At 35.6% G+C, this 20,337-nt stretch overlaps 1 protein-coding gene across 2 annotated transcripts; it reads left to right on the forward strand.

The window, feature by feature from the left end:
• The first annotated feature begins 785 nt into the window (after positions 1-785).
• LOC123537406 (SET and MYND domain-containing protein 4-like) lies at positions 786-14,447 on the forward strand. Of its 2 annotated transcripts, none has more exons than XM_053528373.1 (10): positions 786-950; positions 5,526-5,670; positions 6,611-6,700; positions 8,461-8,584; positions 9,497-9,553; positions 10,001-10,049; positions 12,053-12,194; positions 12,524-12,648; positions 13,433-13,538; positions 14,358-14,447. In XM_053528373.1, exons 1-10 carry the CDS (start codon positions 808-810, stop codon positions 14,439-14,441), a joined length of 1,065 nt encoding a protein of 354 aa, XP_053384348.1. In that variant the 5' UTR covers positions 786-807; the 3' UTR covers positions 14,442-14,447. The 2 variants fall into 2 exon arrangements, with proteins under 2 accessions (XP_053384348.1, XP_053384349.1); XM_053528374.1 differs by having other exon boundaries at positions 12,065-12,194.
• The last annotated feature ends 5,890 nt before the right edge of the window (positions 14,448-20,337 follow it).

Below are 20,337 nucleotides of genomic sequence, written 5' to 3' on the forward strand. Positions count from 1 at the left end.
TTTCTATATATTTATACAGGAATATTTTAAAAATATGGGGTACCGTGTGTAAAACTTTTCAATATTCAACGCTGTATTCTTCGTGCGTAATCGGTATCCCGACCTATCCTATTTTTTTTACATGACCCTAAATGATTTATGGTCTTTGAGATTTTTTAAAAACTTTTTAATAAAAGTTTTAAAAAACTGCTCATTCTATTTCTTTAAAAATTGTCAGTGATATTAGAAATTATTCGTATTCATTTTTTTTACATAAAAATAATTTCCGTAAAGTCTCATTGAACAAAAAATTATAAAAAATCCTGCCTTTTTACTACCTATTTTTTTAGGCATGTTACCGGACACAAAGAATTATTTAGGCTTTGGGAATGCACAGGTGAAACAAAAACTCTTTGAGGCCCGAGAGGAATTCCTTTCTTCGAAATATAACAACTTTTTGGACAAAACGTGATTATATAGTATATAATGATAACGATACAAAATATCGGGAACTAATTAGAAGGCTCGTCATAACAACACTATGTATAACGACTTCCTGTGTACAAGTTTACAAATTATATTAAGACGTGTTTGCAATCAGAAAGAGCAGTTTTAACCCGTTCATCAAAGAAGTTCCTCGCGGGCATCATAAAGATCAGTGTTGTTTTTTTTACTAAATTCTAAATATGTAAGTTGATATCGACACGATATCATTCGTAATTATATTAGCCTTCCGTCAGTAAGTTTCCGGTGGTTTCCGTACAATCAGAATCGGCTATTTCCGTGGTTTAGGCCGGGCCGGCTGGGCCGGGTTTTATTAATAACCAAATGTCTGCGTCCATTGGGAACTTTCAGTTTGAGTTAGAAAGCTCTTTGGAAGCTGCAAAATCGGCGGGTGTCTTTTCAAATTTGCTGAAGGATAAGTCAGAAGATGTTATACTGGAGGCATTTAAGGGACACACAAAAATAAAGTGCAGTATACTTTGTGTTTTATCTGCTTGCACCAGACCAGAAAATGAAATAATGTGTGCTAAAATTTTAAAACCATTTCATAAACGACTGTCGAGAAAATACATTTCAGTCAATTTCTTGCATATCTCCCTTGCAACTGGAAATGGATATGAACGGGATCTAGGGTGGCCTTGTGAAAATTTTGCATATAACTAGAATAAATAGTGTAATCTGGCAACTTCTTGGACTGCCAACAGCTCAGTAGCTGTCGAACATGCACGTTTTTTTTCGAGTTTTCAGCCCCCTATTTACAGTTTACTGTGTTCAAACACTGTAATGGCGGTACTATGTTAGATATGGACAGTGTATTGCCAGGGTCGAACCAGTACTGTCTAAGTAATCGAGCAGAAGACTCGTCAATCCATGGAAATACACTGAAACCATTGAGGGTTGAATGAACGCAGTTTAGGGTTCTTTTTACCGAATGATCGCTTTGGAAATGCAAAATTGCGAGGCTTAAATTGGGCTTTTTAATCCCCTGCCACGAGTGGTGGAGGGTTATAGGAATGGTCTCCATCCGTCCTTCCGTCTGTCCGTAACATTTCATGTCTGCTCTGTATCTCCTAAACCCCTTGAAGGATTTTCATGAAGCTTGGGTCTAATGATCACCTCATCAAGGCCATTTGCAGAACCCATGAGTCAGCCATGTAGGCTTGAGGTCAAGGTCAAAACTCGAGGTCAACGGTTTGAGCCTTCCATTTTGTGTCCGCTCTGTATCTCCTAAACCCCTCGGAGGATAATCATGAAACTTGGATCAAATGATTACCTCATCAAGAGAATGTGCAGTATTTATGAATCAGCCATGTTGGCTCAAGGTCAAGGTCACAACTCGAGGTCAAAGGTTTGAACCTTGATTTTTGTGTCCGCTCTATATCTCCTAAACCCATTGAAGGATAATCATGAAACTTGAGTCAAATTATCACCTTATCAAGATGATGTGCAGAATTTATGAGTCAGCCATGTTGGCTCAAGGTCAAGACCACAAGTCAAGGTCAAAGGTTTGACATACATTTTGTGTCCACTCTGTATCTCCTAAACCCCTTGAAGGATTTTCATGAAACTTGGGTCAAATGATCACCTCATCAAGACGATGTGCAGAACTCATGAATCAGCCATGTTAGCTCAAGGTCAAGGTCACAACTCTGGGTCAAATGTTTGAGCCTTCCATTTTGTGTCTGCTCTGTATCTCCTAAACCCCTTGAAATAATTTCAAGAAATTTGGGTCAAATGATCACCTCATCAAGACAATGTGCAGAACTCTCAAGTCAGCCATGTCGGCTTAAGGTCAAGGTCACAACTCAGGGTCAAATCATAATGTTTCAGCCTTCCATTTTATGTCCGCTCTGTATCTACTAAACCCCTGACACAACTTAGTCAAAAGAAAATATGGGAGTCAATAGACAGAAGCAGCAAAAAATCAGAAGCACAAAGAGATTGTGAGTAAAATTCAATATGAGTCGGAACATTTCAAGAGTCTTTTCTGAATTGAGCTGGCTTCGCACGGGCAGTGTTTTTGGCATGGCATAAAATGATCCTCAGCCTCGCTGACGCGACTTCAGCTAGTACTAGTCTTTTATTATGGCAAAAGTTTTGACAACATTTTTTGTCACAGTTACTGTAATACACAGTATTATGTTTGCTTTTTTTAGTACCTGTAGATCATTGTCCTAATTAAAGAGTTATTGGTAGTTTCATGAAGGTTTTAATGTTGAAAATCTTGATGAGTGAATTTTGACTGTGGGCAAGTTGATCTTTAAGTCTCACTTGTTGGTGGACAAGTGAAATATTTTGGGATTTCCAGTAGATCAGTTTATTTTCAGGGAATTGTTGATAACCCACAACTCTCAATATAAATGCTTCTTTAAAATGTACAAAATTTGGTGATTATTCCATATTACTCGACATAAAATAAGAACATGTACCATTCTTTGTCTTTTACTTATCTCATTGTTATACTGTTAAATGTTTTAAGATCATATAACACATTATGACGAACAAATGACTTAAAATACTTGATTTCTAAATTAATATATTCTACATCTGCTAAGGTAAATGCATCAATAGATCTGAGAAAAACATTGAAAAGTTAAGTTGACATGTTTTTGGCCGCTCTATCTTCAAGCGAGAGGAGACCAGTCGCAAGCATGAGACAACACGCGATGCGATGACCCCTAAAAACCGCAGACGGCACCCAGCACACGGACCACACCCGAATGTATGACAGCAGACCTCAGCTCACCACGGCTCCGCACCAAAACGATGCCACGAAGCAAGTCAAGAGCTGCTACCAAACACTCAGTGCTAGAAAGCTGTCTGATATATGTCTGTGCTAAAACAAGAACGACAATATTGGCATTATTGTCCACGAAAACGGCACGCGTTAAATATTCATGAGAAAGCCCAATTCTTCAGGTAGTAAAACTAAAATACGGACTGACCGGGCCTACCACACAAAACATCAACTGATGCACCCCAGACACACTTCACCTTGCAAGAAGCAACGCAACATAAGCACCACACAACATTATAGTGAAGCATTACAGACAACGGAATGCAAACAGGGCCTCACCAGTACCATTGTGATGCATTACAGACACTTCATATCGCAAGAAACAACGCAACATAGGTATTACCAACACTATAGTGAAGCACTACGGACAACGGAATGCAACTTGGGCCTCACCAGTACCATAGTGATACATTACAGACACAACCTAGGTTTCGCCAATACTGTAATTATTCACTATAGAAGCTTCACTACGCAAAAAAGCAAAGCAACCTAGGCATCACCAGAACCTATAGTAGTGCACTACAACCACTTCACAAGCAAGCAACGCAACGCAGTGCAATCTAGGACTCGCCAGTACTATAAGGACGAAATCCTAGTGACCCGAAGCAACTTCAGGTCAACCAACCTTAAATAGCAAGGTGCATCTTTTGCAATGAACAACCTTTGGTGCACTGTTTAAGACAATAATGCCCTTGTGATAGGCCCGATAAAGGCAAACATAGCTTCACCAAACTGAGCGGACCGTGTCCATAACTGACAGACGACAACGCAAATTACACTGAACTGTTCCGAATAAAATTCATCACACCAAACGCATAGATATATCTCTAGTTCGGCGTCTACCGTATAAATCGCCACAAAACAAACACCCAACCGGTTATTGTTTAGCAATCTAATTAACTCGATATCTCGCCTGATCCCCTCCATTCAACATTATTTGAGCGACAGTCCTAACATTTAAGGTATAATTACCGATTCATTAAAATTACAAAACACATAAATAACTGCCAGTGAGCCTTATCTTTTATCTAGAAGCTAAGATATAAATGAAAATACCTAAGCCAAAGTAATACACAAGTTCATGTAATTTCTTTCCTATATATTCTTTTACAGAAAATGTCTTAAACATTAATTTAATTTCCGATATCCTAAAAAAGCAGACAGTTCCAGTTAAAAACATTCTAACGAATGCTGTTATTTATCAACACAATACACCTGAATTCCATAAATCTGGAACTATCCAAAAATTAATTCCCAGGAAGTATCTACGGTACTTTGAAGTTCCTTCGACTTGGCTTCTATCACAGAACATTCATTGAATTTCGTAACTTCTTTGAGTATGATTATAATTGGGATATCGGAGACTTCACAGTGTACGTTGCACTAACAGCTCACTGACATCTTCAATAAACGCCATATAAGAAATCTGTACCCTGAAAGTATAATACAAAACGCAGCAAATCTGACACAAATTTCTCCAGAATGTCAGGTCTTTCACCAAAAAAAAAAAAAAACTAAGTTAACCATAAAAAACTACTGCATTAGCAACTTTAGGGGTGTGGCGGGAGGGTAAGTTTATCTTTACTGAACGACATGTAGAAGAACTGTAGATTCTGTCAGTCAGTGTATAATAACGGTCTATTCGCCCTTTCAGACGCAATGTGAGAAATCTGCACGGGCTTTTTGCTTTTATATCGAACAACTGGCTTTGTTCTCGGCTCGCTGAACATGCACATCAGTACTGTATTGATAAAACGAGAACCAGTTCAACTGAATAATAAAGGCCGATTAATCCCGAATCCTTAGCAACTAACAAACATTTTAAGTCTCGAGGAATAAATGAAATTATTTTAAAGAAATAATTTATATTATTATAACAAAAAAGACTTTCCTTTATTATATTCAGTACTGGTCTGTCCTCCTCAGGTTAGCAACTTAAGCCCATTTAAGTTTCTTGCAGATTGTTTACATTTTGGCTACTATTATTTTACGGGTATCTTTAGTGGCATCATCAGTTGACATGTTTCTCTTTTTTTTTTCATTTCAGAATGATCTATCCTGTGTGGTTCAAACAGTGATAAACTGCAATGCTAAACTGAATTTTTCTTCATTCATTTAGGGAAGAAAGTCATGATTTTCTTAGACAGCTTTGATATGAAAGATTTATCTTGAAGTTTAGCGTACATTTTTACATCAGGTATGAAGATGCTGCTGCTGATGATGATGTTGATGATGTTTTTTCTAGGGACATAGAATGGATTGCTGTATACTTTGAGAACTGTCACAAGCTCAACACAAAATCCAGTGAGAAAGCAAGCTGTTTAAGAAATGAGGGAAACAAGTTATTTCAAAAGAAAAAATACAGAGAGGCAATATCAAAATACACACATGTAAGCTATTTGTTTTTGTTCACATAGTTAAAGGTCCAATACTAAGGAAAGTGAACATTTTAATTTCTTTTAAAAAGCACAGAAACTATTTCATTTTATTGGAAAATGAAAGTTGGTATGCAGAAATTCGAAATAAACCGCCGTATATGTACAATTATTTTTCTGTGAAGTATGAAGAAAGTTAAAAAGACCTGGGGGGTCATTCTGTCGATTCATTGAAATTTCAACATAATACCCATACATTTCTTTGAGTTCCAAAGACCTTCTGTTAATTTTGACCTGCCAGTCTTCATTATTTAGTGTCTTGCAGAAGTCTATGCACTGGCTATGAAAAAAATTGCCAACTCACTTTCCCTTAGTAATGGACCTTTAAACTTAAACCATAAAAGTAATAAAAAAAAACTAGATCAAAGCTGCTACATGTTTGAATGTCAAAAGCATGTGTAAAGCATTTGTCAAAGTCTCACGTGTGTCAAAAGCATGTATAATAGTTACTTATTAAAATGTCAAAACCGTATGGCAGAGTTATACATTGTCAAAAGCCTATGTCATAGTTACACATTATATGTCAAAAGCTGTCGTCAAAGTTACTCATTGTATGTGAAAAAGCATGTCAAAGTTATACATACAGTATCAAACGCACATGTCAAAGTTACACATTGTATGTCAAGTTACATATTGTATGTGAAAAAGTGTGTCAAAGTTACACATATTGTATATCAAAAGCACATGTCAAAGGTCCACATTAGGATATCAAAAGACTCCAGGATAATCATTTATGAAACTGTACTTAAAGTATATGTATTTAGCAAGATTTTTGTTGTATAATTTAGATGAGTAAACTGGGCTGTCATATAAATATATGATTTGATTCACTTCTCTCTTTAACAAAAAAATATTGTACATTTCATATTAAGCAAAGTATTATATATTTGTTTAGGCAATTATCAGTGGACCTACAGAAACAGAGGAGTTAGCATTTGCCTATGGGAACAGATCTGCAGCACTATACAGAATAGGTTTATATGAGGTAATACAGGTTTTGTCAGGATTTTAACAGAATATACTAGTTTCAAAAAATGTTTAATTACAGGGTTTTCAATAAAGTAAGATAGGTTCGTATCTTGACCACATGTATCCATTGTTTTATGTAGGGATAAATTGATCACCTGGTTATTAACTAGAATGGTAAAGTTGTAGGGAAAGCAGGCTAATAGCTGGATGGATAGCGTCAGGTTTTCCATTTCCATCGAATAGAAGAAATAAAATTTGGTCTGTAGGTAGCATATAGGGAACCCAAGATTGGGATTGCATAAAGGGTCAGTCAAGGCTAGGTCTTGTAGCTTCAAATAGATAAAAACAGTTTCTGCTCAATAACTAGTTTGGATTGATGTTTTGGATTTAACTTGGCCCATAGGAAGCTTATAGAAAAACCAAAGTTGGGATTGCATGTGGTGTCAAGTTCAAGGTCAGCATAACTTTATTGATTTGTACCCTTTGGAACTCTATCATAGTGCAGTTATCTAAGATGTTAGTCTATTGTACCTTTTTGAATGTCGAAATTTTGGAGGGTTGCAGACAGGTATTGGTTCTATTCTGAGTCCAGGTTTGAAAGTTTTTTCTTTCTCAATTTGTTTTGTTTTGGTAATTAAGATGGCATAGGAGCGAGGTCATGGTCACATAACTAAAATAGATTTTTTTCTGTCGGGATCATCAAAAATGTGGTTGGCAGTGTATACCTTTTGTTAGGATTGACATAAGCTTTTGATTGCATTTAGGGTCAGAGTTACAAAAAAAGGAATATGATTTCTGCACAGGAACTACCAAAAGTGTAATAAGAATGTGATGGAACTTTTTATAGGAAGCTTAATAAGACAGAAAGGTTGGGGGATTGTTTTTTGGCCACTAGATAGGTCAAGGTCAGTGTTAGTAAAAATAGAAACTGTTTGAAGAACCTGATTTTTGCGGAATTTGCAAGTCTCTTGTTTGTGTTATGACATCAGCAGTTTCCTTAACAGGCTGCAACAACAGTGTATCTCAAGGGATTATGCAGATGTTATAAAAGGAAAACAGACATGTGAAAATGGTATTCTAGCATAAACATGTAAAAAAAAAAACTAAATGAAATGAATATTACATCTATAAATAAAAGCATTCCTTTCCTTTGTTTTAATTATGCACTATAGGGCCATTAGACTTTTAAATTTTGCCATGGAAAATACATATATGATTTCCTTGTTAACACACCTTTACTTTCCTTTAAAAACATACCTTGAAAAAGGCAATAGTAGTAGTTTTATGCTAGACTAAGAATACCAGTGAAGCAGCAGATAGGTTGTTACTTATTTGCAGAGAACTACATTGTACTGAACATATTGCACAGTAAAACCTCTGTTAAGCAGCCAGCCTGTGGAGGGACATAATGTAGCTGCTTAAGTCACATAGACGTTGGAATAGAACCTACATTGTTGAAGTTTGCTGCTTAATACAGATGACTTCTACAGCAGATTCAACATTATTGGAGCCTCTTGCCTTTAGCAGGCACCCATGTACCTGACTGAAAATAAAATGTTTCATCCATTCCAGATCAGGACTTTCATTGACCACCCACATGAAATAGGAAACATTTACCTGAGTGATTGTTTTAATTGCAATATTAGCACTAGTCTATATTATTTTACAGATCATTTTGAGCATGCTGTTTTAAACAACCCATTAAGGCAGGAGAATGTGGTTGGTCAATATGATATATAATTAAATAATTGTTAAAGGTCTTTTCCACATTTTTAGGAATGTCTATCAGATATTGAAGAAGTTTTCAGTTGTGGCTCTCCATCTGCACTTCAGCACAAGCTGCTTCAAAGAAAGGCACAATGTATGAACCATCTTGGACGCACTGCAGAAACTAATCTATGTAAGTAAAGTTTTGATATTTCATGTGTCGTATCAGCTTCTTATTACAGACTGTCTTTGAACTTATGTCATGGTAATTGGGTCTTCATACAAGTAGAAATTAGGAGGCACATTGGTGTAGAGGGAAAGAGTTGGACTCCTGGTCAAGAGGCTGTTGGTCCTAAGCCGAGTGTGTGTGTGTGGGAGAGTGGCGGGAGGAGGTGGGGCAGTGGTTCTGCCCAGTGCCTTTCCATGCTGAAACAGTTACTGTAAGACAACTGGTTCTTCCTCCACCATGAAAAGAAATTCACTATACAACCTAAAATATGTTGGTGTCACTCTAAATTGAGCTCCTTTCTCTACTCAACCTCCATAAAAGAGTAAAAGGAGAGAGCAGAATTTAACATGAACCATCAGGTTTGAATCCTGTTCAGAAATACAGAAAGAAGTAAGGGCTTAGAGCGAAACTGGTCTATCTGCTTCTATTTCTATATACAGATAGACCAGTTTCGCTCTAAGCCCTTGAGTTGTGGATTGTGGTTAACATAAGTTGACAGAACTTCTTGCTCATCTGATTTGAAATAGTATTATGGATTGTTAACATGACCACTTCAGTCAGCATGGGTTGACCACTAATCATAAGGTTGCAAGGCTGATTCCTAAACAATGCTGTACATATTCTGTGTGGTTATTTTACAGGGGACATGTCTGACATAAATATTTCTCCAACTCTGTTTATGTAGTGAAGTTTTCAGTTGTATTCTGAGATTAAAATGGTACTTGTTGGTAATTTAGGGGCTCAGCTTCTGATAAATGGCTTAAATTTGTGCACGGAAAAAAAAAAGTTATAATTTTTCACCAGACAAAACAAACAAACTGACGTTATTTTATGCTGATCATGAACACAAAATTACTATATTTTGGTATGTTTTAGGTTTAGGAGAACTGCAACATGAACTTGAAGATCTGGATCTTGACGCAGATAAGAAAGGTATGTTTTGACAGTTGTAGTCTCGAAGTTTGTTGTTTAGGTGTATTTTGTGCAACAATTCATTTGTTGGTTTTCCAGATCTGTATAGTAATATAGTGTTCAAATAAACTTTAAGTTTCCAGGATCTAGTAAAATTGTGTTGATATTCAAGATAGTGACCTGAATTTGAAACAACTGTCAACAATTTTTAGATGATTTTATACTCTTGTTAAAAGTTTTATGTTCTTCATATGTATATATAGCTCTAGACACACATGGCTTTCTGTCAAAACAGCAAAATGCCAAAGTAGCTTAAGGAGAATACTTTATTTGTTGGTTATCCTTGTAGGTCCACTGCCTTAAATTGATAGTTACTAGCAATATTTTTGTGTTGAGCATTTTATACTGTCTTTCATATAAATGACATGTGTTGGATAAGATCTACAGGTTCATTTATTAACATTTTAGGTAACATTTTGAGTGAAATGGCAGCATTACAAGATAGACATGAACTGAGGTAAGCAGAATAAGATTATTAAGTATTTTATATTTATAATGTTTTAACATTTCATGCTGTTCACTCAGGACTTGAACTAGGATTTATAAAACTTTAAAGACACTACAGTAAAACAGTGCTCTGAAGCACCATGGCTCAAGCAATTTAAGTGGTCCTAGTCATGTTCCATAATTTTCTATGTTTTGATTGCTGGAACTCCTGAGTCAGATTCTTTTAACTACCCTTAACATTCAGCACACACACCAAGTCAGTGGAGTGGAAAAGATTAGAGTTTGGGAATGTTTAGAGCATGTGCAGACTGTTCTAGATAAAACCTTGAGCAGACAGAACAGTCTTCAAGTTGATAAATATTTACGATAATGTAAGGCAGGTATTGGTTCCTATTGGCTATGGGTAGTATTAATAATGCTGGGTACCAGAGCAGAATACTGTAAATCACATTATATTCACGTGATCTTTATTTCGCGGATTCCTATACCCTGAATTATTCGCGGATTTATGAATTCGTGACGGGTGGGTCAGAAATTTTAATTCGCGAAGGTTCTTATTTTATATTAGCAAAATTCCAATTCCGGAAGTGGTGATTACATTTATGCCTATTCTTCCACTCCTTACGAATTTATGCATGCCAACGCCTCGTTACAAACATGGTCCGTAACGGTTAATCGTATTAGTATTCGGTTTCATTTATTCAAACAAATTGCTTTTCTTCTGCTGAAATCGATTGAAAAGAGCCTTTTAATCTTTTATTCAATTTACGGACGATTATTCTTATTACATTTAATAGCTGATAAAATGTTCAAAGTTTGTTACAGTCATTTCATAAATATTTGTAACATAGAAGTGTATAATACAATGGTGTGATAAATTGTCCGCTAGTCCCTATTGTTATATAAACAAAGTGTGTAAAATGATTCAGGTTTGTAGAGAAGATAAAGGATGATATGGATCATCCCCTCAGGCAACACCCGCTCTGCCTGTTCGACACAAAGTGCATCCCTAACCTGTTATCATGTTATATAGTACAACCCTGCCAGCTGCATGTAAGTCCAACCCATAGACCTTAGCGTTAATTCTGTCTTTAAGCAGTATATTCTACACAAAATCAAGGATTTTTATTATACTTATTCATAGTATATTGAAATAGATTGAATTAACATCATGTGCAGGCGGCTATTATTCATTGCGTATTTCAGACATTTTTTCGGATATGTCTGTATGTTATGGAAAGAAATTTACGCGGATTTATGAATTCGCGATGCACCCGATTCGTGAAAAATAGCGAAAATTAAAACACCGCGAATAATACCGGATTTACAGTAGTGTACTATTTTATTCCTTTGATAACAACATATTTCTTTAGAATTTTTATAACACTGTCCTGAATAGTCAAAGAAACATGGCCCTGGACAACAAGTGCATTTATCTCTTCCTCGAGTGACTTCGAGTGAATGATATTTTACTGTATCTGGTGAAAATTTAACCTTCACCCTACTAAATTTCTAAAATGGACTGATCCATCATTCAGTTTGGGCAGTACTACTTATTACTCAAAGGGGTGTCCACTGAAAATTTTCTGAGTGAATAGTGAACAGTGTAGACCATGGTCAGCCTTCATTTGAATTTTGATGATGATCTTAAATGAATTTGACATTTATTCATCAACTGGGAATACCTTTTAATGAACATCAAAGTTTCATTTTGTTTAAAAGAGAATATTGATAGCAAGATGTATTCAGTATCAGAAATCATAAGTCAATTTATGAGTATGATTTATAGTTTAAAAGAGTTTTATTTTTTCCTGCTTTACAGAAAGCATGAGTGTTTTATAAATATAAACTGTGTAAGACTTACTGAATCTCTTACTTAGAAAAGCTTTGTCAATAAAAGCACTTTCAAAATTTGATTTTTTTAAATAAATCTATAGACATGCCCCTTTAATTTTTCAGTTTTTTATACCTTTGATTTTCTGTGATACGTATTTTAAGCTGTTTTATTATCAGTATTTGTTGTAGAGGAAACACAATGAAGGCGGAGAAAGCTGTGGAGGTTCCTGAAGTATCCTATGGTCCTAATTCTGTACTGGTTCAAGCCTCAGGTCTAGTCTCTTTGAACAGCAGCAAAACTAAGGGAAGGTTTCTAACTGTAAGAGCAATTTTTAATACATTAGGTGCCATATTGACATAAGAATTTATTATTGTTTGTAAATTCTCAAAAAAAAATTTGATACACCAGTAGACATGTGTTTACAATCCATTTTGAAAAAGAGCAATAAAAAAAATTGGGTTGATAATTACCCTGCAAGATTTAAAAGAAATAGATGATATTTTTTTAAAGGAAGCAGATCAAAATTTGTTTAAAACAGTACACAAAATGCATTGTTTCATTTTACAGTACTGCTGTGCCTCATGGATATAATGATATAAAAATGCAATACTTACAAGGAACAGTGACTTAAAACATCTTGCTTTCAGGCATCAAAAGATGTGAAAGCTGGAGATACATTAATTGTAGAGAGACCGTTTGCTGCTGTGCTGTTGCCAGACCATTACCCCACCCACTGTCATCATTGCTTTCAAAAGTTAAATATGGCTTACCCGTATGTGCAATATCTTTCTAAACTGTCAAATTTTTCACAATAAACCAGATACCATGGAAATAAAATGTTTGTTTTGCCTGTAAGATGAAGTTATTTCTTGCTTTGTGTGATGAACTCTTAGTGCAATACAACAATTGTTGTTACATTATACTGTGAAATAATGGGCATAAAATTTCATTGTTTTGACCAAAATGGTTATTACATGGGTGTATGAATTTGTGGATTTTATTCTTTTAAAGATTACATGAATTGGAAATTAATTTATTTGTTGGGATAAAACACAGTGGATTGACACATGGAAACAACACATATTAGTTCCCTGAAAGTATTACTGATTTCACAGTCACTTAAATTTACAAAAGATAGAGTGGCTTGTTCATGCATAGATATAGTAGGCCTAGGATGTGTTTCAAGAATGATGTACTTTTAAACTGAATCGTGCCTGCTTAATGTTCCTAGAGAGATTATTGAGCAAGCTATACCTTTAAAGGTATAGTGAAATTTCATTTACTGTCAGTTTATGAAGCAAAGTAAGATCTGTAGAGCTTTCAAGTGACCTTAATAATTGAGAACAATTAAAACCAATTAATAATTTTATCCAGAAATATCATGTTACCCATTTGCAGTTGTGTGGACTGATTCTGTCATCTTAAAGAACCTTGTCGGTTGGAGTATCCAGGAGTTGAACCCAGGACTTCACTCTGTAGGATAATGTCCTTGATAGTTCTCTCAACCAGTACATTCATATTCCCCCATAATTGATAACTTCTTTGCTTCATTATAGATGTAGACAGTGTACAATGGTGAGATATTGTAGTACAGTATGTGCAACATTGAGCTGGGACCAGTACCACAATGTGGAATGTAGATATCTACAACTGCTTCATTCAGTAAGCTTCACTTAGATTAGCACAGCACAACTTTACATTCAAGGTCCTGATACTCTATTGTGTAGATTGGGTATAGTTCGAAATAGTTTTATTTTCAGTACTATTTGCTAACATAGTGTTGCACAAATTCAAAACACTGAAGGGCCATAACTCTTAGTAAAGAAAAAACATTATTTCTATAGATATAGATAACTTTAAATTATGAATTCTTCTGTTGTCTGTCAAATCAAGAAAGAAAAATGATGCCAAAAAGTTCCCAATTTATGGTATTTAATTTGAATCCACAAAGGTGCAGTTTAACTGACTGGTGCAAGACTGGTATTCTCTTAATCAAGAAGTAACATGTAAATCATTTGTTCTCCACCTCTTAGTCATGTTGGGAAGCTGCCCATTATTTACAGTGTGTGGTTATATCTGACTGCTGTATATATCTGAAATTATTTTGTTAAAGGGCATCACACTTTGAAGAACACGAATAGAATTCAACTTAAAACTCTTAAATCAAACAGGAATGAGAGCCAATGAATTTATTACCAAAAACATTTTATCTAATCAGTGTAAAATTTAATGATTTTAGCCAAATGGTTATTTCTCACGGTAATGAATTAATAGATTTCAGTTTTCCCAATGAAATTACATAATGGAAATGTAATTTATTTGTTAAGATTTAATTTTGAAGATTGAAGCAGCTACAAAAAATCAGAACAATTAGCCCCAGTAAATTTTGATATTTTCGCAGTATTATATTTGTGAAATACTTTTAGAAGATTGCAGATCTTTTCATTTCAAAATGTAGAGCCTATAGCTGTTTATTTTCAGGTAGGCATAGCTCATTTAAGTTTGAGAGTTGTGCTTGTTGCTGGATGCAGATATTTACTTGGTAAGCATTCAGTAAAGAAATGAATTGTATTTTTGTAATTTTCATTTTGGAACCAACAACTATGGGCATGTTTAATATGTAAATGATATCATCATATACATATAACACAGGCATGTATTACATTCACAGATGAAAGTTGCTTAGTGGTTAGACTAGCCACTAGACTGATAATAAATATTTTTCCCCTTTTTGTCGAATTCAATTCCATAGAGACAAAAGCCAGTATATTTTAGAGATTTTCACAGAGGAATGTTGTTAAAATTATTATGATACTGGACATAGGATATAGACTGGCTCAGTTCACTATATTCGGTCATAAAAATATAAAAAGATATATCATAGTCTAGGAGCTAGTCTACTCACTGCTTGGTTTCACATAGGTCCACCAGAGCTAAAAAAAGAAAAATCTTCAAACAACATCTCCTAAATCGCTCATCTGATTTTGATATAATTTCACACGAATGGTCCTTATGTAACCATCTACCAAGATTATTCAGATTTGTCTGAATTTTCAAAAATTATGGCCACCATGGTGTGTGGTCACTTTTGCCTATTTGTATATAGTGGAAAATTAGAAAAAATTCTTGTATTAAACTGCTGGCCTGATTTTAAAATAATTTCACACTAATGGTCCTTGTGTGACCCTATACCAAGATTGTTCAAATTATTTCATCAGAAAACATGGCCGCCAGAGGGCGTGGTCATTTTTCCTAACTGAAAATCTAAGAAGATTTTTAAAGTTTTTCCTTTTGGTTGCCATTGCAACCAGAGTTCTGCATGGAATTCAATTTTTTGAACAATTTTGAAAGGGGGCACCCAAGGATCATTCTTGTGAAGTTTGTTTAATTCTGCCCAGTGGTTTTCAAGAAGATTTTTCTATAAAATAATGACGGATGCATGACGGACATTGAGCGGTCACAAAAGCTCACGATGAGCCTTTGGCTCAGGTGAGCTAAAAACACAACACGAGGCAGTTATGTGTGTTACACATAGTCTCATCTATATCAGCCTGTATTCCAAGTTTTGAGTCAAGCTGAACTATTTCACAAAGGTTCATGTCACTTGGAGATGTTTCAGTAAAAATATCTACACAGGTTGCCAGAACATCAACCTATACTAAGTCTTACAGTTCACCCTTCACAGGTGAGCTTAAAACGGTACGTCTCTTTCGAGAGACAACTAGAAGATGCTTTTGTAGAAAAGCGCATGTCTCCCCCAATGCACAGTGTATATGCAAGAAGTCAATAGGGGACAGGAGCGGAAGTCAAAAAGACACTGATGGTTGACTGCAATAGGGGTCATCTACTTGGCATGTCCAGTCATCCCATTAAGTTTCAAACCATCTAGGCCTAGTGATTCATAAGTTATGAATTGGAAATGGTTTTCCATGTTCAGGTCCCTGTGCCCTCGACCTTTGATCAAGTGATCCCAAAATCAGTAAGGGTCGTCTACCCTGCATGCCTACTAATCCTATTAAGTTTCAACATTCCGAGTCAAGTGGTTCTCAATATATTGATTGGAAAGTGTTTGCTAAGTTCTGGCCCCTGTGACCCTGACCTAAGCTCAAGTGACCCAAAAAACTGTAAGGGTCATTCACACATCAAGTCCTATCGATCTATGAAGTTTGAAGGTTCTAGGTCAAATGGTTCTCAAGATATTGATCGGAAATTGATTTCAATGTCCACTGCGACCTTGACCTTTAATAGAGTGACCCCAAAAACAACAGGAGTCATCTACTCTGCATGTCCAATAATTCTGGGTCAAGTGGTTCTCAAGTTACTGACTGGAAATGGTTTTCCATGTTCAGGCCCCTGTGACCTTGACCTTTAACAGAGTGACCCAAAAATCAAAAGGGGTCATCTACGCTGCATGTCCAATCATCATAATGAAGTTTCAACATTCTGGGTCAAGTGGTTCTCAAGTTATTGATCGGAAATGGTTTTCCATGTTCAGGCCCCCGTGACCTTGACCTTTAACAGTGACCCAAAATCAATAGTGGTCATCTACTCTGCATGTCCAATCATCCTAAAAAGTTTCAATATTCTGGGTCAAATGGTTCTCATGTTATTGATTGGAAATCGTTTACACATGTTCAGGCCCCTGTGACCTTGACCTTTAACTGAGTGACCCCAAAATCAATAGGGGTCATCTACTCTGCATGATCAATCATCCTATGAAGTTTCAATATTCTTGGTCAAGTGGTTCTCCAGTTATTGATCGGAAATTGTTTTCCATGTTCAGGCCCCTGTGACCTTGACCTATGATGGAGTAACCCCAAAAACACTACGGGTCGTCTACTCCATAAGCCCTGCCACCCTAGGAAGTTTGAAGGTTCTAGGTCAGTGGTTCTTCAGTTATTTATCGGAAATGAAGTGTGACGTACGAAAGGACGGACAGGGCAAAAACAATGTCTCCCCACTGGGGGGAGACATAATAATCACTGGGGCTGTACTGGATAACACAAAGAACAACTGGATGAGAAGAAAAGTGATCAATCTTAAAAGGGTTTTATACAAGAACCCAAGACTTAAGAGTTTGACCTTTAATTGTAACCACGACCTTGGGGTGGCACAACATGTTCAGACTTGGTAAGTGGAATATCCGGCGTAAGTTCTACAAGCGTCAAAGGCTTAACCATTTAACTGTGACCTTCACTTTCAGCAAGCATATTTTGCATGTTGTCTGAATTAAAACATATGAAATTGATCATTCAATCAAAGTTTCATAAAGATCCTTCAATGGATTTAGAAGTTCAGACATAAAGTCAAAGTCTAAAACATTAGACCATCAGTCATTACCTTGTGGACAGGTTTTCCTGGCTGATTTAATGGATGCTTATCCAAGTTTCATAAATATTCTTGAACTGGTGAAGGATATTGAGCATGCTCAAAATTCAAGGCTCTATAACATTTGACCTTCCACCTTGACCTTTGCCAAACATTCTTGGACTTGGAACTATGTTCTTTATGTTTTGATGAAATGATCAATCAAAACTAAACTAATATCCTTCATGGGGTTAAAATATACCAAGCTAAAATGGAGAAAATACAGAGACGACAGGAAATCAAACATACAGACAACCATTCTAGGGGAATGACATTACATGACCAAGTCATAAATGATTTTATATCTGATACACACTAATCCAAAATAGTACGTCCATCTGCTTTGAAGTAGAGGGTGGGCTACATACAACAATAAAATAAATTCAACCTTTTAATTTGAAGAAATGTAAAAGTAACATGGATGATAATAAAATATATGTGAGAAGATCCTTTCGAAGCACAGAATACAACCTAGCAAAATAATAGACTCTGTGTGACCGAGTCTGTTCATCTGAGGAACTCAATTGTCCAACAAGAAGAAGTCTATAGGGAACAGAAGCGAAAGTCAAAGAGACACTGATGGCTGGCTTAGTGACTGAAATGCAATAGGGATCATCTACTTGACATGTCCAATCATCCCATGAAGTTACAATGTTCTGAGTCAAGTGTCAAGTTATGGATTGGAAACGGTTTTCCATTTGCTGGCCCCTATGACCTTGACTTTAATTGAGTAATGCTAAAAACAATAGGGATAATCTACTGTATAGGTTCTATCACCCTATGAAATTTGGAGGTTCTGGGTCAAATGGATCAGAAACGGTTTTCCATGTTCTGGCCCTTGACCTTGACCTTTGAGTGACCCAAAGTCAATAAGAGTCAAATACTCTGCATGCCCAATCATACTATGAAGTTTCAACATTCTGGGTCAAGTGGTTCTAAAGTTACTGACCTGAAATGGTTTTCCATGTTCACGACCCTGTGACCTTGATCTTTGATAGAGTGACCCATAAATAGCGAAATTGAACGTTCTTGGTCAAATGGTTCTCCAGTAATTGATTGGAAATGAAGTGCGACGGACAGACAGGGCAAAAACAATGTTTCTCCCAACTGGAGGAGAAAATATTCAGAAAAAGCCTTTAAGCGGATTGAAAAATAAAAACAATATTTATCAAGAAACATTTATTTATTTATTTTATTTATTTATTTTTAAATCAAAACAGATGTTATTTCAAATGAATCTCTTGCATTTAAAAAAAAAACTTATTAAAATCACTTTCTTAAACATCGTAATCTATTTCATTCATTTTTTAATGAAAAAAGTTGGCAATACTCAAGCAGAAGAAGATTGTACAAAATACAATAAAACTTAACACAAATTATGTGAAAACATAACAATGCATATTTGATGTTTCATCTTTTGAACAATTACTGCTCCTTTTTCATTCATTCTTGCATTCATATTCATAAATCATTTTTATCTTCATCCATCATTACAGGTATTCCTTAATAAAATTAATTTCTTTTCATTCATACATTCTCTCAATAAACCATTCATTCATTTGTTTTCTTTCTTTGTTTCTGTTTCAATATTATTTCGTTTAACAGTATTTATTACGAAAAATGCAAATATAACAATATTCAAAAACATAAACATATTCTCCTCTGTTCCTGTGCCCTTTCTCTAATTTTGTTCTCTCTTTAAACTGAACATAATTATCAGAAAATCTTGTCAATACAACACTAGGTGAAAAAGACATAATTATCAACTACAGGAGTATCACATTTTGAATAATTCATATACTATGTATTAAAAAAAATATACATTTGAACTGACCTTAGCAGCCATCTGTATTAAACAGCCACTTGCCATATGCAACCCGTCAGATTATTTACAGAACTGATTTTTTGTGCTGATTTCAACTTAAGCAGTAACCAGATTGTGTTGCTCGTGGTGCGCCTTAAGCAGTGACCAGATTGTGTTGCTCGTGGTGCGCCTTAAGCAGTGACCAGATTGTGTTGCTCGTGGTGCGCCTTAAGCAGTGACCAGATAGTGTTGGTCATGGTGCGCCTTAAGCAGTGACCAGATTGTGTTGCTCGTGGTGCGCCTTAAGCAGTGACCAGATTGTGTTGCTCGTGGTGCACCTTAAGCAGTAACCAGATAGTGTTGGTCTAGTTTGGCTGGCTGCTTAATACAGGTTCGAGTGTAAGAAGTTTCAAAGAACTAAAGACTCTAAAAGATTTATATAAGTACATCAATTGGAAATATTTGTAATTAAATGAAGAATATTTTTTGACATTTTCAAGAAGCTTTCCATTTAGTATCAACTGATATAATAACAAACAAAAATATTCAAGTAGCTGAAGAAGTACCAGTTTAATATATCACACAAAACATGGACCTTCACAGTAAAACTGGCCAGCTGTTTATGTAATCCAAACATGAACTAGAATGTGTCTGTAGGACACAGGGTGTGCCCCCCCCCCCCCCCACCCCACCACTGGTACATTTGTCACAAATAAGGGGAAATAATTCAAATTTTTGCATTCTTAATGGGGCATAGCCTAAAAAAAATGAAAAGGATTCATTATTCTATACCATATACTTTTTGAGCTATGAGCATCACAAACAAAAAATCCACTATTTTGGCTATTTCAAGGGCCATAACTCTGTAATAAATGCTAAAATTCTGAAGAAGAATGCCAAGTGTGCATGGTCACATTATATAAAGACTCAAGCAAGGTTTCATGAATTTACATTAAATACTAACTGAGTGAGGCACATAATTAGGTGAAAATGTTAATTTTTGGACTATTTCAGGGGCCATAACTTTGGAAATAGGGGGCGGACCCAAATAAAAAATAGTAGGTACGCAAGTTCATATCATGATAAAGACTCATGCAAGGTTTCATCAATTTATATCAAATACTTTTTGAGCTAAGTGTGTCACAAGTTGAAAATGTGCATTTTTGACTATTTCAGGGGCCATAACTTTAGAAATAGGGCGCTGACCCAGATTAAAAATAGAAGATGCGCAAGTTCATATCATGATTAAGACTCCTGCAAGGTTTCATGAATCTATATCAAATACTTTTT

Source organism: Mercenaria mercenaria, chromosome 17 (genome assembly GCF_021730395.1).
Source record: "Mercenaria mercenaria strain notata chromosome 17, MADL_Memer_1, whole genome shotgun sequence".
Lineage (NCBI taxonomy): Eukaryota > Metazoa > Mollusca > Bivalvia > Venerida > Veneridae > Mercenaria > Mercenaria mercenaria.

Coding starts and splice junctions, on each gene's coding strand:
- LOC123537406 (XM_053528373.1), top strand. CDS start 808: ATGTCTGCGTCCATTGGGAACTTTCAGTTTGAGTTAGAAAGCTCTTTG. Junction 8,585..9,496: donor CACTGCAGAAACTAATCTAT/GTAAGTAAAGTT, acceptor GGTATGTTTTAG/GTTTAGGAGAACTGCAACAT. Junction 12,195..12,523: donor CTAAGGGAAGGTTTCTAACT/GTAAGAGCAATT, acceptor TCTTGCTTTCAG/GCATCAAAAGATGTGAAAGC.